General features: G+C 39.8%; 1 protein-coding gene and 1 long non-coding RNA gene across 3 annotated transcripts in view; one reads left to right on the top strand and one right to left on the bottom strand.

Annotated features, from left to right (window-relative positions):
* Positions 1 to 17146, top strand: part of VEGFC (vascular endothelial growth factor C) — a 111224-nt gene that overhangs the window by 77245 nt on the left and 16833 nt on the right. For both annotated transcript variants that reach the window (XM_025932990.2, XM_086703135.1), the window contains exon 4: positions 13325 to 13476. In XM_025932990.2, coding sequence (XP_025788775.2) covers positions 13325 to 13476 — 152 coding nt within the window. The remainder of the gene's footprint in view (positions 1 to 13324; positions 13477 to 17146) is intronic.
* Positions 903 to 16441, bottom strand: LOC147581456 (uncharacterized). The gene is made up of 2 exons (XR_015249918.1): positions 16365 to 16441; positions 903 to 1429 (listed from the first exon to the last, which is right to left on the bottom strand). It is a non-coding gene; the product is annotated as an uncharacterized LOC147581456 (long non-coding RNA).

Here is a 17146-nt window from a genome sequence, read left to right as displayed (position 1 = left end):
GGAACCCGTGTAAGAGAGGCTTCTTCTCGTATAGACCTTGCTGCTCAGAAGTCTGTATTGCACTAATAAAATCTACTCTTATTTTGATAGAACTAAGTGGAAATGAAAGTTAAATTGCCGTTCTGGAAAAAAAAAAAAAAACAATTGTATTTCTTTTTATTGCTCATACACCTGCTGAAGGAGCCAGCTGTTTCAGATACTAAGACTTACAGGAGGAAACAAAAATTATCAAACTGTATTTTCTATTCAGTTTACCTCTGCCTAAACTCTAAAGACTAAAAACAAAAATGAAAAGGTGATGCATTGGGGCCTGGCGTCCTCCCTGTTATCATAATTAAGCACAGCCAGAAGGACTTCATTTATTCTTGATGAAGCAGCATACTCCTAAATATAGTCACGCATTTAGAAACTTAATCAGTAGAATGTTTGTTTGTGGGCCATAGCATAACATTCCAGTGCTTGATAGAATTCTGATATTTGAATGGAATAACATACCATCGTAGTGTTTGAGCACAGCACCTCTTATTCACTCATTCCCCTCCTTCAAACAGTGATTAGAAATTTGGTAGCTGCGAACTGTACATTTACTGTATGCTATTCGGAATAAAATGCTACTGATTTCACAGGTTTTACTGGATAATAGGGCTTTAGCTCATCATAACCCTGAAGTATAACAGGATTTTAGAAATCCTTTTATAGGTGTTGGCACTAAACACCTTCTTTCAAAAATATCGAAGTACTTATTCCAGTGGGATAGTCTCTAAAACATAATGCTCATTTTTAAAGAGATGTTAAAATTAAAAATGGTGCTGGCTTTCATATTTTAGCTGAAGCCCATCAAAGGATTTTTGGCCTTCTGTGTTGTCACAGTTAGAGAAAACACACGGGGGTGATTTGGGAAATTACCTTTTTGGAATGCCTTTAATAGAATATATTTGTAAATATTCCCATTAAGCAATATGATATCTACCCTAGATTTATATTATTATTGTGGGGTTTGACTTAAGGCAAATAGCAATTTGGTTGACCTTCAATAAGTCCAGATAAACCAGTTGCATTTTCCAAAGACCAAAGGGCTAGATCTGGTTTAAAAATGGGATGGCATGGAAGAGGCTCAAAAAATAGATTTTGAAGATTTCATGAAATAAAATGTTACCTACTAAGAGCTCATTATTTGTCATTTCAAAAGTGCCTTATTGGATTTGGTTGTTGGGTGAAACTTTATCATCAAAGTGCTCGTGTTGTAAAGGTGAAAAGTTGAATCATAACTGTTTTAGCATTGGGATGCTGTTTCGTTGGTTCATTTCTTGAAATTCCTGTCTTTTTAGAGTTAATGTATTTTCTCGGTGAAAATCAGTTGCCAGTTGACAATAATGCTGTTTTTCATTATTAATTCCTTCCACAAATTCTTCTATGATGCCTTGTTAAGCTGACGGAAAAAAAAAATAGTTTGAAATGAATTTTCTTTGGGGCACCTGGGTGGCTCAGTCAGGTAACTGTCTGACTCTTGATCTCGCCTCAGGTCATGGTTTCACATTTCGTGGGACCAAGCCCTGCATCGGTCTCTGGGCTGACAGTGCGGAGCCTGCTTGGGATTCTCTCTCTCTCTGCCCTCTGCCTCTCTCTGCCCTCTGCCTCTCTCTGCCCTTCCCCTGCTCACATGCACTCCCCCCCCACCACTGAAAATAAATAAACTTAAATGACGTTTCTGTAAAAAAAAAAAAGTCTCAGACTTTATAGTATATTATTAAAGTATATTATTAAATATTTTCATATTTAAATTACATATTTCAAAATATATCGTTTTTAGATACAGATGCTCAGATGTTTTGTGTAATAGTTCCTCAGACAAGCTCTTAGTTCCCCAGTACCACGCTCAGCCCAAACAACACCCTGGTCTTGTGGTTTTCCCTCTGGACGCGTGTCTTCATCTCTAGTCAGGAGCACAGGGGTCGTCCTTGACCTCTCCCTTCTCTTGTCACACATCCAGCCTGTCACCAGTCTGATGTTAATTTTGTCCCGTAAGTATCTTGAATCCCCATGTCTACCACCATCACTCTAGTCCAACATACTTTTCATGCTTTTTCCAGCTAATGAAAAACCAGCCTCTCTGTTCTCCTGCTTCCATTTCCCTTCGATTGTCTCAACTGCCCCCAAACGCGGTATTTTTAAAAACAAAAGTCTGAGGCTGTTTCCAGCATAAAGACCCTTCGGTGATTTCCCACTGCTCTTAGAATACAACCAAACTCCTTATCACAGCCTTGAATGTCTGCTTGGCTCTACAACATGGTCTGACAGAAGTGTCCCTTGTCCTTACTTTTTGTGCTTCTAAATGCTCTAGGCTTCCTTGAGTTCCTTCCGCTGTGCCCCCTCTGCCCCAGGATCTTTGCTCATACCCTGGCCTTCTGGTCTCCTCCTTGCTGGGGTACCAGTTCTTCTAGTCTCCATCACATGACTCAACAAGTCCCTGGGGGAGATTTATCTGACCTCCTTGATTGGATCCTGTTTCTTTTAAATTCTTTATAGTTTCCCATACTTTTCTTTCATTGCACTTAACTGCAGCTTATAAATCCATTTGTAACAATATAGCCATTATTATTTGATTAATGTCTGTCTCCTCCTTAAAGCCAAAAGCAGGTCTGTGTTATTCATGGGTTACCTGAGTATCTACCACAGAATTAGCATACAACCCCTTTTGGAACCACATAAAAACTGGACCCTCTCACCAGAAAAAATGAAAATATGGACATACCCACAGTATTTACGCCAGAGTTCCAAGGATATGGCTTCCTTACCCTACTCCTTATCTGTTGAACCATATTTTAAAACTACTGCCTTGAAGGTTAATAATAATAAAATAGTCGGGGCGCCTGGGTGGCTCAGTCGGTTAAGTGTCCAACTTCAGCTCAGATCATGATCTGGCAGTTTGTGACTTCGAGCCCTACATGGGGCTGACAGTTCAGAGACTGAAGCCTGCTTCAGAGTCTGTGTCTCCCTCTCTCTCTGCCCCCCCCCCCACTCACGTTCTTGTCTCTCCCTCCTTCAAAAATAAACATTAAAAAACAAATAAAATAGTTGATTAACTCACCTGTGTAATTTTATTTATTTTTGAGACAGAGAGAGAGAGCATGTGCTCTCGAGAGTGGGGAAGGGGCAGGGAGAGAGGGAGAGAGGGAGAGAGGGAGAGGGAGAGGGAGAGGGAGAGGGAGAGGGAGAGAGAGAGAGAGAATATGAGAATCCCAAGGAGGCTCTATGCTTTTAGTGCAGAGCCTATCATAAGGTTCAGTCCCACAAACTGAGAGATCATGACCTGAGCTGAAATCAAGAGACAGAGGCTCAACCAACTGAGGTACACAGGTGCCCCAACTCACTTGTGTAATTTTTAAATAAATGGATCCTATTGCCTAACAAAAGTATATGCTGTCAATTTTAGAACAGTATTTTTAAATGTCTGTTTTTTAACAGACAGAAAATTCTCCCACTTTCCTTTCCCATTCATAGATGGCAAGAGCAAAAGTCACCATTCTAGGGGTGCCTTGGTGGCTCAGTTGGTTAAGTATCCAACTTTGGCTCAGGTCATGATCTCCTGGTTCCTGAGTTCGAGCCCCACATCAGCTCTGCACTAACAGTGTGGAGCCTTACTTAGGATTCTCTCTCTCCTGCTATCTCTCTCTTCCCCTCCCTCTCTCTTCCTCCCTCTCTCACTCTCTCAAAATAAATAAATAAACTTAAAAATCACCATTGTATTCCTCTTACTGCTGTCTTACTAAATACATGCTTACTTTACACAATATGTGCCAAATAGATCTCAGGAGTGCCTTGAGTAAAATCTAAACTTGGGAAACATAGCATCACTGTTAGTAAACAAAATCAATAAATGTAGTCTTCAGTTGATCATTGGTGGTTTTCCTGTGACCAGTGCATATTTGTTTCCTGCAGTGGCATGATTAGGTCCCATGTTGACCTCATTGGTGCCAGAGTGAAAGCATTTATTTAAGGATGAGTATGTATGCACAACAGCACACACGCTTCTCTGTCAAGTTGGAAGCCTCATGTGGGTGCAGGCTTCAGAACGTTATAAGGCTTCCAGGCTAAGAAGAACATTTAGTGCTAAGTTTAAGGTATGTGTAGGTGAACTAGAATTTGGTCCAGTATATTTTTCTACAGGAAAACTACATCTACTTTAGATCATATGGAATCAGTTCTCAGTGTGGTTCATCCTCTTGCACCTCTAGCCTTCACAGAATTTAGGTTTACTAGTATAACAGATTTATGATGTTCAAATCATTTCACCTGCCTCCTCCAGTCATCTGCTCCTATGAAAAATCAAGAATTTACCTATAACATTTTTGAGATCTGGTTCCCTGCTGTTGGTTTTGTGTTGTTTTCTCAAGTTTTTTTAGATCCTTTTTGATAGTCTTGATATGTGCAGTAATCATAATTCTTATAAGTTCTGATCTACAGAGCAGTAGTGTTTTTAAACGTTGTATGCATCACTGTAACAGCAGGCTAGATCTCATCTCCGCACTTCCGTTTGCTGAAGAGTTGCAGAGTTTGAATTAAAAATTTGAAATGCGTTGAAAACAAGGTACTTAGCCCTCAGAGTTCTGCCCCAGGACGCGTTCTTTTCTGACTCCACACTCTTTCCTTGGGTTTCCTCATCCACACTATTTTGCTCTTCATGGGGATTACTCCAAAATCCTTATCTCCAGCCCAGACTTCTCTCGCGGTTCCCATACTCAACCCTGTGACTCCGCTTCCTCTTTGACGATCATGGAAAGTGTGTGCCCCACTGGAGTTTACGACCTGTTCCCGCACAGCCACCCCACCTACGCAAATAGACAAGCAATCAGCCCTTTCCTCTTCCGGTATTCTCTTAGTAAATAACACCCCTCATCTTGTGGGTTAATCCAAGTTATTCTTCCTTTCACTACAAGCCCAATCAATTCCTGTTAAATCTGTCTTCCAGACATGGCTAGAATCCATCTGGTGTCTTCATCCTGCTGATCCCACTCTGATCTAGGCCACATTCATCAATCGCCTGGGCCAGCCAGCCTAGTAACTGGTCCCATGTCGCCACTCTTACTTCCCTCTAGTCCATTGGCTACATTATAGCAGTAAGTTTTCTCTTCGCTAAATGCTAAATCAGTTATTGCCCATGCTAGCATCGTTCTTATTGGTCGATGCAAATGTTCTAAGTCATTAAGCATTTTGAGCAGCACTCTCCTTTAGGTGTCTTCTTTAGGTTCAATCCATCAACACGGTTCGCTAGGCCCTCTGTGATCTGGCTGCCACCTAAATCTGTAGCCTCAGTGGTCACTGCTTTTTCCCCCAAATATTGCTTTCCACAAGAACCCAAATGCTTTCACTCCTTCAATTATGTCAGTATCTCTTAGCCTCGAAGTCACTACAATACTGTCCTTTGTGTTTGAACATCTCCTTATATACCACCTTGACCTCCCATACTCATCTAGCTAATTTCTACCCATCTTTAGGCCTGGATAAGAATGTCACTTCCAAGGCATTGTGTTGTCTGCTCCATAGCATCCTTTATTGCCCATATAACATCATTATCTATTCTGTCAGACTGTTTTAGTCCCTGAGCCCTAAACTCCGTAAAAGCAAAGATTGTGTTTGGTTATTACGCTGGAGCACAGCACAGTCATTGGCACATAGGAAACGCTAAGCACTCAATTGAATGAATACAGGAAAAAGAACAGATTTGAGGCCAAGGGTAGAGCTGGGAATATGCCGATTTTGAAAACTCTGAGTGATATTTATGTGGAGAAAAGAAGAAGATTGGGCAGGTAACTCTAGAATTCTATAACAGTGATGGGATCCCTAGCTATAGATATAAGAGGAAACATCATATTGATAAATGTTTTCTGAAGCCATGGTGTACTTGTTACTATGGAGAGAATTCATATAAAAGCCAGTGTCAAGGGAAAGCCAACATTCAGTCATATAGTACCACCCGTTTCTCTTCCTAATTTTATATCATCCCTTCTCCCACCCAAAGAATCCACTCAGATAGTTTTTGATAGTAAAAACAATTATTTTCATTTAAATTCAGTTAAGTGTGGTGAAGTACCCACTATGGGTGCTTCCTACCCTGTTGTATAATGGGTATATAGTCATGTATGGACCCTGCACTAATGGAGCTTACAATTTAGCAGGGAAAATCAGCATTTATCAAGCAAATAAAAGTAGCCTAAGTGTTGTAAAGAAGAAATAAATGCAAGGGTTTATGGAAATGCATAGCAAGGAGGACAAGGCGTGAAACTCCTGAAGGCAATGTTTTCATGCATGGTTTAACATTTTCACTAATATTGCAGCTTATAGAGGCTTATACCTAATACCTTTCCTAAGTGTATTTTTTATTATATTTTCAGTGTACTATAAATGGGAGCATGTGATGATCTCTTTCAAACATAAAAGGAAGTTTCTTACTGCTGTTTTTTCTGAAGGGGATGAAAAAAAAAAGTTGTTGTTTTGTCAAAGGAGTTCCAGACACAACTTTTAACAACAAAAATCACCAACTAGAATCATATAAATTTTAAAGACAATGTACCTTAGGTGATATAAAACCCAACTTTTTTTATAGAAACTTCCTTAGAATTCTTTTTAATAGGGCTCAACGAAGGGCAGGTTTCTAGAATGTGCGAGGAAACCAGCCATTTGAAAAGTGAAACCACATGCCCTAAGCATTCCAGCGTGAACTAATAGGTCACAACCGCTTTCAAAGTCCTCCCTGCTATCTGCTTCAGAGAAGGAAACGGGGTGGGTGTCTTTCTGACCTCCTTCATCAACATGCGCCTTCAGTCTATTTTCTTACGAGAAGTTGTATATTTAAGGGATATGACCAAAAACCAGAAAGTGAATTTTGCAGGAGATAAATTATTTGATGACTCAAATAAAAGCAGAAGAAGGTCATCTCCTTTGGAGCCAAACACTTGGATTAAAAAGTTATCTAAATGTTAGTATTTACCTTACATGGTTTTTCCAAAGATAGGAATGAAGAAGAAAAACTACAGAGCCCATGGGGCTTCTCTGGAAATCCTGGGGTTAGAGCTCAAGAGACTATACCCTCTTTGCTGTGTTTTTTAGTGCCAGCAGAAGGAGCCCGCTCACTCTGGAAGCTGGGCCTCCTCTGGTCCATGCTGATGGACACGGACAGCAATATTTAAAATTCTGTGTTGCCATCCAAAAAAAAAAAAAAACTATTACATTTTTAATTATTCCATAAAGAAATAATATAAGCATAAATATTAGCAAAAACATTCCAGATTGTATCTGAGTTTAACTGCATGCTTCATAAAATGTTCTTTTACAGCAAAATTTATTTAAACCCGAGTAAAAATGTGCAACTATGGAATCAAACTGCGAGGTATTATTTTGTACTGCAGCAGTTCGGAAGATTCCACTCGTATGTATTCAACAAGTGGAATGTGATTTGTTTGGAATCTTTAGCTAATTAATATTTGGCAAGCGCAGTTGTTGGAAATCAGGTTTTGTCCAGATGTGGGGAAAAGCTCTCTACCATACCAGTTATCATAAGTGAAAGAAGAACATTTTCCTGAAGGAAAAAAATAACGCATCTGTTAAAAATACCTTTTTTCCAACTCCAGGCACTGTGATCCTGTGTACAAAACTGATTCAATGTTTCTAAAACTCCTGAATTGGGGTTTTTAACTATAGCATTGTTTATGCATTTTATGTATAACATTATATAAAATTAATTCCATCCCAAATGGCAATCTGTTCTTCCCAGACCCAATTTAAGTTCTATATCCCCTTGACAGTGGTCTGCTCACTTGGTAAGCTGACAGTGAACCCTCAATTTTTAACTTTTCCCATTTTTAGGATTTACTTAAGTGCTGTGTGGTTTCCCTATATCATCTTACGGTCATTAACTATACTCTCCAGAAGCTCCAGATTGCCTCTATACTTAATTAATGGACTCAAGATTGGAATATTTAAATTAAATATGGCAACGAGACATGCTATGAAAAGAAATTGGTTATATTTTGGGGGTATAAAGATGTCGTAACGGGCAGCATTTTTTTGTTTCATATTTGTACCCACACAGACATTCCCTTAAAATGTAATACTAAACTGTAGTCTAGGATCTCGTCAGTAAGGAAGTTCTACACCTTTTTTTTGAATAGCCTGCAAGATAAGTAGAAATAGGAATTGTTGTTTTACAACTGTTGCTAGGCTGGTATAAACAGCCTATTGTTTCAAAATGTGGCTTTATTTGAAGTCCATTCTTGTTGGTGAGAATTGACTATTAAATACTCTTATTAAAGAATTCCAGTAGATAACAACTGGGAACCATTCAGCTGGAAATGCTTGGCGTTTCCTCTTTTTTATTGCAGCTTTACAGAATACACAGATTTTTTTTTTTCCCCAATGTCCAGGCTTATTTAAATGCCATCTTTATATAAACCCTTTTGATCTCTAAAACCAGCAACTCCTCAAACAGACATATGCAGATAGTATGGGTCCATTATGAATTATATTACTCCTTAAATCCTAACTTGGCTACAAGCTATTATCATGTACTGTTCAAGAACAATTCACTTTATAGCATAAAACTATTTTAGGAAAATCACCACGTTCAAAATATCCAAGTATAAATGTCATCATCCTCAATTAGGATTGACTGAGTATACATATATACATGGAATTGTTAGCTAATGCTGAACATAATACATAAATTTTGCACTCTGTGAGCTTAAATATAAAGTAGAGAATACCGTTGTGCACACATTAAGGCACAAAACAGTCTGACAACGGTATGAGGATAGTTGTTTTATTGAAATATAAAGAATTTATATGTTGTTGCAACAGTGATGTGCCGGAGAGACCTTGACTCTTTTGAGAGAAAATTATACTGACTGTGTTGGTTTAGATCTTTATATAATGTCAAGCACAGATTTCAAAAGAGTTAAACTGCAGGTTCTTGCTCATGAACGGCATTTGTGATAAAAGATTTGATAGTTTAAAAATTCTAACATGGTATCATTATATGTGTGTATCTGTATGAAGGGGGGGGCAGCGGAGAGAGAGTTGCATGGGGCAAGAGCCACTGATTGATGAGAAGTTGTCATGGCACTTGGTACTCGGCATCTTGTTGGTTCTCAATAAATAGTTACTGAAAACTAAACAAGGTAAAATGTCAAATCGTTGGGATTCATCTACCAAAGATTCAGATCAATTTTGAAGGAGAACCACTGTTCAGAGAACACCGCTATGACATCACCACCAGTATTATCCCTATTTTATGGATAACAAAATGGAGGCAAAGGGAAATGGGATAATTCTTCCAAGTCACGGAAATAGTAAATTGCGGATGCAGGACTCAAATGTCTGTGTTTCTAAGACTTGGTTCTTGATTACTCTTCTAACGCTAGTAAAGGAGAGAGGTTGCTGGTTATTTGGAAATTACATTTAATGATTGGGGGGGCTGTGAGTTTATAAGTGATTCAAATTACTCATTTTTCGTTGTTGTTCAAACAAGTTTACCGTTTCTAAAGCACATACTATCTGATTAGGGAAAAGGGCCTGTGGACACTCTTCATAATGTGGGGATTAAATATAGCTATATAAAATTTACAAACGGATCTGGAAGGAAGGAAATGGAATTTATCATACTTCTTAAACAGGTGGTGGAAACCTTATAATCATTTTAAATGAGAAAAGTCAGTCAATCCACACACTTAAGACCAGTGCAGGAAGAAACTGGAAAATGAAAGAGGCCTCTTCAATACATGACAAGAGCCACAATAGGTACCATTGTGCCTGAATGTACACACATACGGCACGCTCTCCTATATTTGGGAAGTTGATAGATGAATAAAACTTATTTATCAAGAACCTTCTCCTTTTAATATTGGTCAAGGCATCTTTCTCTGGACTCTTAAATTTTGTCCACACTGACACACTCAAGTACAAAATTTAAAAAAACTATCTGAAAAACTCAGGTAAAAATTTGGAGTCGGAAGATGTGTTTCAAGAGAAGGGACTTTTTTTTTTTTTACTTTATTTTTTCAGCCTATTTACTCCTTTCACCCAAATTAACTGAATTCAGCTGCCCAGTTGCCTGCTAGACTCAAATAAGAGAAATGAAGCATAAGTAATTAAAATTTGGGGGTTTTATTTATTTCACAAGTAAATTTTTCTCTCACGTTCTACTGTACTTTTAATACTTATGAATGTAGTTGTAATACTTAACAGGAAAAAAGAGTTCTCTAAACAGCGATTTTATCTTACTGCCTGTTTACCTGTCCCTTTGTGCCTTTAGTCAGTGAGTTCACAGACCCCAATCTCTTCCACCCCTTGGAAGTGTACAGCCAGGCTTTTTTTTTTTTTCCAGGAAGATGCTTTCTTAATGCAGAAGAGTATTCCCCTCCCACTAGAACATTCTTCAAAGCCCCAGTTCCTAAGTGTACACTTGGGACTCCAGGGCGGTTCCTGACTGTGGACGTCATCCCCCCAGCAGTGGCTGGAGGGGACAGATCTCTCTCTGCCCTTGGGAAACCTTGCCAGGGTGGCCTCTGGGAGGTAGCAGTCCCTGAGGGCGGGGAATATCAGGCAAGCTTGCACAGCAGCGGGGTCTCAAACCGCACCTCCTCCGTCCCTCTCAGGCCCCCGGGCTGCTGCCTGTCACTGGAGACAGTGCCAGATCCCCAAGTGATTCCATGCGTTCTGTAAGCAAACACTGCTGGCCTGAGCCCACTGAGCGCTTTTCCTCTGATCCCGAGAGGTCTGTCTTCACCCCCTGCCCCGCCCTGCTCCGGTCCCACAGCCCGACCCCCCACAGGGCCCAGAGCTGCTCTGCTACCCCATCCGTCGACCTGTCCTAAGGCTTCATTCCCCCAAGACATCGGGCCCTGTGACCACACACGCCTTTCTGAAGCTCTCCTGTCTTCCTTTGGCTTCTCTTGGTCTACCAGTAAGCCCTCCTGGCTCTGCGTCTTCATTCCTTCTTCTTCCCAGACATAGTTACTATTTGCCTTTTCCACCCCTTCATGATGCACCTGTTCCCCAGGCTTCTGTCAGACATTTTCCCCTTCATTCAGAGTGATCTCACCAAGTAATCTCATCGGGGTCCAAGATGTCAAGAAGGGCTTTCATATCGATGGCTTTGAAGTGTCTGTCGGGCTCTAGACACAAATCCAACTGCCTGGTAGACCCAAGTTCTTAGGATTTTGTCAGCCAGCCTGTGCATCCTACCATTTCTACCATTACACAAGGTTTACATAATTTTTAAATTTTATGCATATAAAAATTGAATAAGTACTTTATGAAACATACATTTCTTCTGTTCCACTGGTTCTATGCTAGGGTCCAGAGATGCGATAAGAAGCAGAAAAACTGTAGTATATATAGACACTGCAGAAGTCTGTCTCTTAAAATAGTTTTACCTAGTGCAAAGGATTTCTACCAGGGTGACCTTTCACCTAGTAAAAGGTGTCTTCCAATCTGCATAAACAAATGTCCTTTTAGAGAAGTGACTGGTCAAAGCCATAATACTGGGATATGTTGAGGTCATATGTTGAGATTTATCTGTGTATCATGGGCAGTATTCTGGAGGAGATCTAGAATCTTGAGAATATGTGCAAAATATAAAAAATATAGCAATCAGTACGCATATCACACTCATTGACGTTAACGTATGTCATTTTTATAACCATCCCATGGACAGTGGGTCAAATGTTTCCTCAACTTGACTGATTTTTAAAGAAATATACAACTTAGATAAGTTAAATGACTTTTCCAAGTTTACACAACTTACATGTGGGGTTGGTAATAAAACTGCCCTGTTGGGGTGTGGCCTTGTGCCCCTTCCTCCTAAAGCACCTGTGCTAACAAAGTAGCTGAACTTTTCAATGACTATACAATAAATGTATTTCAAATGTAGAAAATGTGCATTTTATAATTTAGGTATCTCTGTGTTTCATCCTTCAAATTGCATGTCCATAAATCTCCCTGTAGGACTAAATGGGCAACTAATTCAATTCCCTGAAGATTTCCAATGATCTTCAAGTGTTGGCTTGGAAGGACAGTGAGGGGCCGGATCACAAGGCTCTGGAGTTTGTCATCATTTTTAGCCCTGCTCAGATTGCCAGAAAGACAGTAACACCAAAGCCATTCAGCTATCGTCCTATTACTACAGACGGATCTTATCAAGCACATAATGGCCAGGACTTCACTTTTACCATGATTATTGAGAAGTTAGATTTTTTTTAATTTTTTAAATGTTTATTTAGTTTTGAGAGAGAGAGACAGAGCACGAGCAGGGGAGAGGAAGAGACAGAGAGGGAGACACAGATTCTGAAGCAGGCTCCAGGCTCAGAGCTGTCAGCACAGAGCTCGACGTGGGGCTCGAACTCGGGAACAGTGAGATCAGGACCTGAGCCGAAGTCAGATGCTTAACCGACTGAGCCACCCGGGAGCCCCTGGTCAATTAGAATTTAAGAAACTTAAGAATTTAAATCCACTCAGTTTTACTTAACCATTAATTTATTTGTAAATTCAACTTAAAACACTGACTTTGGCGAAGGAAGAGATGAATTGAAGTTCCCATAAACAAGGCATTCGGAATGAGACTTTAAATTTTCAGACTCTAACCCACAACCACGTATCATGTCCTACCTTATTTTAAGCTTATTATTTTCATAATGCCTGTGACAAAAGAGCAGAAACAAAGCTTTATCTACTAAGTGATGAATGTGTTTATTTTCTTTTAAACCTAATAAATTCATAAGATTATCTCGTACAAATGTAAAACTACTTTGAGGTGAAAATTTAGTTTGGAATGAAAATCGATTTCACATCTATGTATTTTATGTCTCTGTATTCAGTTTACATAGAATAAGACTTAACCAAAGATCTCTAGGTTGTGTGGCCAACAGCTGTTTACTCTCATAGAAACAAAGATATTTATATCTGTGCCACTTTTTAATAACCCCTGGAATAATCGAGGACTCTGAAAAAATGCTTTTTCCCCCGAACACCCTGGTCCCTTGCATCTCTGCTCCATAATCATTAGCCGGTTATCAAAATTCTAATATGCTTTACAGTAGTGACACGAGAGAAGCATATGGACTATTTATTATTCTGATAAAGGATACTTACTGATTTGAAGCAAAACGGTTTTTATGTCGTAATCATGAAACAACTTTTGCGTCCTGCATATATCACGAAGCACTACCTATCATAAAGAATTAATCTCACTTTTTTTGGACTCCGACATTTACCATAAAAATGCTTTCTAGCACCTATATAATTTTTTCTTCTTTTTGTCCCTTCTTTGTAGTTGTTTGAAATTACAGTGCCTCTCTCTCAAGGCCCCAAACCAGTAACAATCAGTTTTGCCAATCACACTTCCTGCCGATGCATGTCTAAACTGGACGTTTACAGACAAGTTCATTCAATTATTAGACGTTCCCTGCCAGCAACACCACCACAGTGAGTATGAATTAAATCTATTTTTCTGCATCCTCTACTATATAAAATTATTTTCAAGTAAGCACAGTTTATCAAAAGAACTTTTGTGAAACTTGCTATAATATACTTTGCATCAAATGCAAAAGACAAATTGGAGAGTGCACCACGAAAACAAAGCCAAACTCAAACCAGGAAGCCCTTTGTATAGACCATCTAGTTAACAGTATAAAGCAAGTATTTCTATGGAGTGACACACATCCCCCCAATATTCCTCTTATAGGTAATTTAGCCTAATTGATCTAACATCCATGAAATCAAGTGTGCGAACTCATAAGTGACGTTTTTACAGCTAAAAACATTTAAGCCTCGGTAAGATTTTTGGTCCCAAACAAAAAGTAAATAGGAAAAGATTATTTTACATCTATTAGCATTCACTTGTCTTTTTTCAATCTCAGTTGTTTTTCTCTATCTGTTCGTATTGTTTATTTCAGCCAGGATTGAATATTGAAATACTGATGAATTACCTGAAAGAATTTTCTCTTACTGTTATCCCAAATTAACATTCAAAGTACCATTTGTTACTCAAATTCCATTCTCATCAAATTTTTTAGGCTCGTAAATGGCAGCATTTGCTGCATTAGATCACATAGAAGGGGCTGGAGAGGCATCAGGTGTGGACTCTATGAATAGTGTAGACTGAATCATTATGCATCATCATCAAAAATCTAGGAACTTTTCAGCTCGCTACCCCAGAATGAGGATTCGGCTCTTTGATCTTTAGGATATCCAATGCATGTGAATAAAATTTACTGAACTTCGACATCTATAACAAACCGTTCAATAAATTGACGGACAAACATATATATTACCAAAAAAAGTGTAGCCTTGCATTTTAGAGGACATGACAATAAATGTGAGATGCTGAGAGCATTTTTTTCCCCATTCCTGCTTTACTTAGTACGGCAGATAGGAGGCCTGATCTTTCCAGGAACACTTAAACTAAGGATAGCATCATTTGAGTGAAGTCTGTCCTCCACATGAAAACAAAAAGGTCTTACAGGCCTCTGTTAATAAGCTGATGCCACCATACAGGAGTACGAGTACCCCCCAAAGTTTTCGTGTGTGCGAGTTCACCCACGCAGCTCAGAAAGTCGCACCCCTAGCCCCTGAGGCCACTCGTCCGTTCTCAGCACCTCGGCCATTATCCCCGTGCTGGCTGTCCCCAACATTATGGTCTAAGACTGACTTAAAATATATCTACATCTCCTCTATTGCTGTTTGTATCAGATATAATAGGCACAAAACTCAAAGATTAATTCTGTTTATTTCTACGTTATTCATAGCACTTTTCTCTCATATTCTTTGAGGCCTTGAAATCACACGGTTGTCATTTGCTTTTTTGTCCTGATTTTATTTGGGGGGATGGGGGAGACGGGAGATATTTGCTCCAACCTATATACATGTAGTTCCTTTCTATCGCTGCCATCCTCGCTCACATCATCCTGCATGCAGACCTCATCTGCCATCCTCGCTCACATCATCCTGCATGCAGACCTCATCTGCCATCCTCGCTCACATCATCCTGCATGCAGACCTCATCTGCCATCCTCGCTCACATCATCCTGCATGCAGACCTCATCTGCCATCCTCGCTCACATCATCCTGCATGCAGACCTCATCTGCCATCCTCGCTCACATCATCCTGCATGCAGACCTCATCTGCCATCCTCGCTCACATCATCCTGCATGCAGACCTCATCTGCCATCCTCGCTCACATCATCCTGCATGCAGACCTCATCTGCCATCCTCGCTCACATCATCCTGCATGCAGACCTCATCTAATGCAGCGGTATCAATACCCGTTTTCTCATGCCAGAACTTTCTCCAGCTCCTGTGTAATGTCACAAGTAAGCTTTAAAAGGCCTCACTTCCTTCATGTGACCAGAAACTGTCGGTGGCTTTCAGCTGCTCAAAGAACTGAGCACAGATTTCTCACCTCCTTGTCCTGTAATCAGGCTTCCTTTCTTGTTTCGCTTCTCATTTCTCACCAAGGCTGGGTTTCACCAAGTCTTATTCCCTGAACACCAAACTCATTTCCTGCTCTGTTTGTCCTTTCTATTCTGGCCCTGGCTTACAATAAATTCCCTTTTTTTCCTGCCTTCCCAAAGCCCTGTCCACTTCTCAGAGTTCGGGAAAGGTCTCGGTCCTACATCTGTCTTGCCCAAATGCAAGCCTCCCTTGCTTCCTGAATGCCCATAGCAATTACTGTATTTGCCTTGTCCTCGCATGGGTTTGTAGGGCTCCATAAATACGGCATGTGTGCAACTGGATGGTGAGCATTTCAGGTAGGTTTGTACCCTCCACAGTCTCCAGCGAATAATGCTTGAAAATTACTGAGTCATTACTGTACTTTCAGCCCTTCACATGCACTGTCTCCCTGAAGCCTCCCAAAAAGCATCTCTGAAGTTGATAGTGGTGTAGCTTCATTGTACAGATGAAGCAGGTCATCACACTCCAGAGTTAGGAGCGAAACAATACACTCCACTGATCAGCCAGTGTTTGTTAATATCAAATCACTTCTGTATCTGCAATTTTGTAGCATTTGCATGTTTCGCTCAGATTTTCACCATTACTTATTCATACAACTTATTCATATAACTTAAATGCTGTTGAAGGCAAGAAGAGACAAAAAGAGCAAATCAAGCCTGTGCCTCACAGTGAGCCAGGTCTGAGCCCGAATTCAGGTTGGCCACCAACTCGCTTTCTAAGGTTGGGTTATTTCATGTGTCTGAACTTCAGTTTGCTTGTATGTGAAAGCACAAAGTAAAGAGGAATGAATGAAACACTGACTATGGTGCTTAGCACAGTGCCTGGCATCTAAGCGATAGTCAGTAAAAGGCAGACTTACCATTACCGTTAAGATCCATGTCTGATTCATCCATCTCCTCATGTTTTCTAGTGTTGTTGTTGTTTTGTTTTGTTTTTACCACAGTCTACAATAAAAAAAATGCATTTCACATTCCACGTCAGTACACACATGAATCTGTATGGGTGCAATATCTATGTTTATGTAATAGGCATATAGCATATATAGTGTATATATTTAAATTAACTGTATAACCTTACATGTAGTTATATATAACTGTAAGAGTAAAACAATATTATTTTAAAACACTCATTTATTACAGTAGCAGCCAACTCTTTTTTCATTATCACCCCCTAAGGATCCTTTTGCAGACCTTTTTTGAATCACCTCCCTCATAAAGTTTTAATACCATAGACCTATTCTTATAGCTTTAGGTATTATATGTATATTTGGGCTTTATACATAAAAAAAGGAAGTAGAAAGCTTTTTACAAGACAAGTGCTCTAACCCCTGAGCTATAGGGCCTCACAATAGAAAGCTTTTTAATGCAATGTAGGACTAAAAATGACAAAAAAAAAATTTATAGTTAAAAGTTAAATTAAAAACAGGGGTGCCTGGGTGGCGCAGTCGGTTAAGCGTCTGACTTCAGCCAGGTCACGATCTCGCAGTCTGTGAGTTCGAGCCCCGCATCGGGCTCTGAGCTGATGGCTCAGAGCCTGGAGCCTGTTTCCGATTCTGTGTCTCCCTCTCTCTCTGCCCCTCCCCCGTTCATGCTCTGTCTCTCTCTGTCCCAAAAATAAATAAACGTTGAAAAATAAATAAAT

Source organism: Puma concolor, chromosome B1, assembly GCF_028749965.1.
Source record: "Puma concolor isolate L17-30 chromosome B1, mPumCon1.1.hap2, whole genome shotgun sequence".
Classification (NCBI taxonomy): domain Eukaryota; kingdom Metazoa; phylum Chordata; class Mammalia; order Carnivora; family Felidae; genus Puma; species Puma concolor.
Note: the sequence above shows the minus strand (reverse complement) of the source record. Positions and strands in the feature narration are given on the sequence as shown.